This window comes from Arachis hypogaea, chromosome 4 (assembly GCF_003086295.3).
Source record: "Arachis hypogaea cultivar Tifrunner chromosome 4, arahy.Tifrunner.gnm2.J5K5, whole genome shotgun sequence".
Classification (NCBI taxonomy): Eukaryota; Viridiplantae; Streptophyta; class Magnoliopsida; order Fabales; family Fabaceae; genus Arachis; species Arachis hypogaea.
The window spans coordinates 122,573,864-122,578,546 of record NC_092039.1 but is presented as its reverse complement, the minus strand read 5'-3'; the positions used below and the strand labels follow the sequence as shown (position 1 = coordinate 122,578,546).

General features: G+C 34.2%; 1 protein-coding gene across 2 annotated transcripts; it reads left to right on the top strand.

Annotated features, from left to right (window-relative positions):
• The first annotated feature begins 502 nt into the window (after positions 1–502).
• On the top strand, positions 503–4,002 carry LOC112795368 (receptor-like protein 49). 2 transcript variants are annotated; one of them, XM_072236177.1, is made up of 2 exons: positions 503–1,007; positions 1,359–4,002. In XM_072236177.1, the coding sequence occupies exon 2, from the start codon at positions 1,448–1,450 to the stop codon at positions 3,806–3,808; it is 2,361 nt and encodes a 786-aa protein (XP_072092278.1). In that variant the 5' UTR covers positions 503–1,007; positions 1,359–1,447; the 3' UTR covers positions 3,809–4,002. The 2 variants fall into 2 exon arrangements, with proteins under 2 accessions (XP_072092278.1, XP_025693084.1); XM_025837299.3 differs by lacking the exon at positions 503–1,007 and having other exon boundaries at positions 1,015–4,002.
• The last annotated feature ends 681 nt before the right edge of the window (positions 4,003–4,683 follow it).

The following is a 4,683-nucleotide window of genomic DNA, read 5'->3' as shown; positions in this document are numbered from 1 at the left end:
TTCTTAAAGAATTTATTTGGTATTTTTTTTAAAATAACGTATAAATGTACAAGTCTACTTCAAAATTTGTTAAAGACCTATTTTTTCTATTATTTAAAAAAAAGTTATTTTCTTATGATAATATTGAAATTAAAACACCAAAAAAATCTGAACTCTCTTTTTATATAAGCCAAAGTAAGTTTATTTGATGGAGTCAATGATATGAAACAAATTAAAGAGAGAAGATTAAGTAGTATAACTCTAGAATGCAAGTTGGCAAACTCAAATATTAGAGAGAAAGATGTCAAAACCTTGAGTGTGACAAAGAGAGAGTTAAGTTTGTGGAGGATAACCAAGCACAGAGGTTTGTAGATGCAGCAGTTACATTCAATAGTTTGAAAGGGTCTGCAGAAGCCGCTACAATCAATAGTTTTCTTGTCTTCCCCTAAATGAACGGCAATTCAATATCACACGCTCATGAGTATGATTTATCATCACTATTGGAAGTAGGAATAATACATACATGTCACTTATGCAAGTGCCTTACTTAGAACACCTCAAACAAGGAAGTTTGTGGTGGAAATGAAAGATAGAAGATAACGAGAAAATTAAGCATGAAGGACGTCAATGAAAGTTGTTAACAAAGTCAGTCAAATAGTAGTGACAAAAATACACTATCAAGGAACTTCACTATGAAGCAGAGAGGCTACTCTGCATATAACAAAGTACACAGAAATCAGTATTGCTCGGTTGAAGTTGCAAATAGCCAAATACTTATTTTGCTTTACCAGATTTCTCGACTTTTACACAATACAAAATGAGAGTGCTAGAAGAACCATGTTACTCAAAGTAAGCATAAAAAAATCTTAGGATATTTAAAACGACATGATTGGCCATATTATGCAAATTATTTCAAATCAGTTTGTGATTTCAAAAGTCCGCCAGAACCAGCCATAATAAGGATCACTATCATTCTTTTCTTCCGTGAAACGAGAGGCAATATCGCACTTGGAATAATTCAAATGCAGGTAATGTTACTTGGTGCATGTCTCTTAGATAGCATTACCATCACTGCTTCACTATAAAAACCCATTAGAGTATCCCAAACATTCCATCCGTTGAAACCTACTGCTATACGATCACAATAATGGGGTTCTTATGTTCTCTTACTTTCTCCATACAGTTTCTTCTTTTCTTCTCATCTTCCCTCTTAACAAACAGTTTTACTTTGAAAGATTCAACTACAACTCATCATCATGAGTGCCATCAACATGAAAGCAATGCCTTGCTGAGCTTTAAAAAAACCTTCATCATAAGTAAGTCTGCTTCTTACAATCCTTTGAGTTATCCTAAAACTCTTTCTTGGGTTCCTGCCACAGATTGCTGCTCCTGGGATGGCATTGAATGCAATGAGTTCACAGGTCATGTGATTGGCATTGATCTTGGTAGCAGCCAACTCTATGGTTCCATGGATCCCAATAGCACCCTTTTCTCACTTGTGCACCTTCAAAGCCTTGATCTTTCAGACAATGATTTCAATCACTCTCAAATTCCTGCCAAGATAGGTGAGCTTTCACAACTAAGATATCTGAATCTTTCTCATGGCAATGAAAACACATTCTCTGGTGAAGTTCCACCTCAAGTTTCACAATTGTCCAACTTGTTGTCCCTTGATCTTCGCAGCTATACTCTTCAGCCGGTTCCATATAATCTAATCAACCATTTGCAACTCAAGGCATCCACTCTTACAAGCTTAACGCAAAACTCGACTAGACTTGAACACCTTCGTCTGAATTTTGTGACCATTTCATCATCTTTACCTCATACTCTCACAAACCTTACGTCTTTGCAAATGCTTTCTTTTCGCCAATGTGAACTATATGGTGAGTTTCCAGTCGGAATATTCCATCTCCCAAACATAACAGTCTTGAATTTTGGGGAAAACCAAAATCTCCGGGGTATATTACCTGCATCCATTGGAAACCTAACCAATTTAGCTTTCTTGTATCTTCTAGATAACAGCTTTCATGGTGAAATCCCTCGGTCTCTTTTTCGACTTAAGAATCTTGAAATTTTGTCGCTGTCGTATAATTTTTTTGAAGGCGAACTAGCACTTGACATGATTTTGAAGTTAAAGATGCTTAATGGTCTTGACTTTTCTTTCAACAAATTGTCCTTGTTCTCACAAAATAGGGATGTCAATGTGACAACCCTTCCTCCAATTCAATGGTTAGGATTGAGTGAGTGCAATTTAGCTGGTGAAGTTCCAACTTGGATGATGAATCTAACCTCTTTATATCACTTGGATCTTTCTCAAAATAAACTTCAAGGTGAAATTCCATATTTCCTCTTCACGTTAGAGAATCTTACAGTTCTCGATCTAGCTGGTAATATGTTGGAAGGACAGATCGAGCTTGACATGCTTTCAAAGCTCAAAAAGCTTACTGCACTTGGTTTAGGCGGAGGCAACAAATTGTCTTTTCTTGAAGGAAAGAACACTTCCAACGTAACATTTTCTTCTCAAATTCAAACGTTGGATTTAAGTTCATGCAACTTAGTTCGTTTTCCCAATTTTATACAACACTCGCAAGAGTTGACTGATCTTTTCGTATCAAATAATATCATAAGGACAATACCAAGTTGGATATGGAATAAAACAACTCTTCGGAGTTTGATTATTTCCAACAACCTATTGATGGGAGAAATATCCCCCTCGATATGCAACCTACAGTCACTTGTCTACCTTGATTTGTCTTCCAACAATTTAGTTGGCATGATTCCATCATGTTTGGGAAGCTTTGCCCGATCTCTTGAACAGTTGAGTCTCGCAGAAAACAAATTGACAGGCAATATTCCTCAAACGTATGTGAAAGGAAATGCCCTTCAATTGATTGATTTTAGTTCTAACAAGTTGTACGGTCAATTACCAAGAGCTCTTGTCAACTGCAGAATGCTTGAGTTTCTTGGTGTGAGCCATAACCATTTCAATGACTCATTTCCTTTCTGGTTAGGATCTCTTCCTAAGTTAAAGGTTGTTTCTTTACGTGATAATGAATTTCACGGAGCTATAATGTGTCCATTGAAATACACATTTCCCCACCTTCGAATCATCCATCTTTCTCAAAATGGTTTCTCAATGAAATTAACATCAGAAATAATCATGTGCTTCAAATCGATGATCATATCCAACAAAGGACAACTGGATTTCAAGGACGTGATTCATAGTGAGAATACGCATATGGATATTAATTTGCGGTCATTTTCAATGTCCAACAAAGGAGTTGTCATGGATTATCTTGGGAGTCAATACCTTCATCACATGGTAGCCATTGATCTTTCATGTAACAAAATTTCGGGAGAGATTCCAGACATCATGGGAAGTTTGAATGGTCTTGTTGTGCTCAATTTGTCCAGTAACATGTTTATTGGCAGCATCCCATCTTCCTTGGGAAAGCTTTCAAATCTTGAAGTGCTGGACCTTTCTCTCAATAGGTTGTCAGGGAATATTCCTCAACAACTCACAGGGCTAACCTTCTTGGATTTCTTCAATGTGTCTTTCAACAATCTCTCAGGTCCAATCCCAGAAAATGGACAATTTTTCACATTTGATAATAATTCATTTGAGGGAAACAAGGATTTGTGCGGGATTCAATTGTTGAAGAAATGCGAAGATCATCCTAAGCTTCCGTTGCAAAAACCTAACGGTGATCAAGATTCTGAGTCAGGATCTTTCTTTGAATTTAATTGGTTGGTAATTCTACTTGGATATGGGGGTGGCCTTGTTGCTGGGTTAGCACTGGGAAATGCTTTTGCCGTAGATGTTTTTTAGGTTGATGAGAAAGATCTTTTAAGTCACAAGTCTAGATGTTGCTCTTTTTATGTGTGTAATCTTAGATTATTTTTATTTGTGTTTGCATTTAAAGTTATTGTGTTTCTCTTATATAAGAGGCAGCTATAGCCTACATGTAAACCCAAATAAAAGTAGGCAAGATAAAGAAAGATAAATATAGTAATTTACAATAATTATCCGTGCCATGCATGATTGAAATTATAATTTTAAATTATTTTTTAAAAATTAATTTAAATTATAATAATTTGATTAATAAAAAATAATATGTTATGTATTATTTATTTTTTTTAATCGTGTTAATTAAATTAATTCTAAAATAGTTATTAATCAGTTTTAATAATCTACTTTCTTCAATAAATTAGACATATATACCGAATGTGATCATAAATAATATAATAATAGTTAAATCCACCAATAAATATATTGGCTATTATCACACTATAAAACAAATTAAATATAAAGGCTATTAGCACGCACTTATAAATCTATAAAATCGCACTGTCTTTTATTCGTGTAAGGATTTATTTATCAAATAAACTTAAAATATGAACAAAAAATATTTATAAAATGACCTAGCATCACTTGAAAGATGGAAAATAATCAACTTACCTTTTCATCCATGAGAACCATTTCTATGTAAGTCGTCTTGTTCTTGTCAAATTTGGATGGGACTTTCCATAACCTTATAATTCTTGCCTTTATTTTTCAAACTTTTTCATTACATAATCTATCATATGTAATACTGTTGATAGAATCGTAGTTAGTATCCCTTAAGTATGAAAAATAATAAACAAAAGAAGTTCTATGTTTGAGGTACAAATTTTCTAGATGATAAATAATTGTAACAATTCACT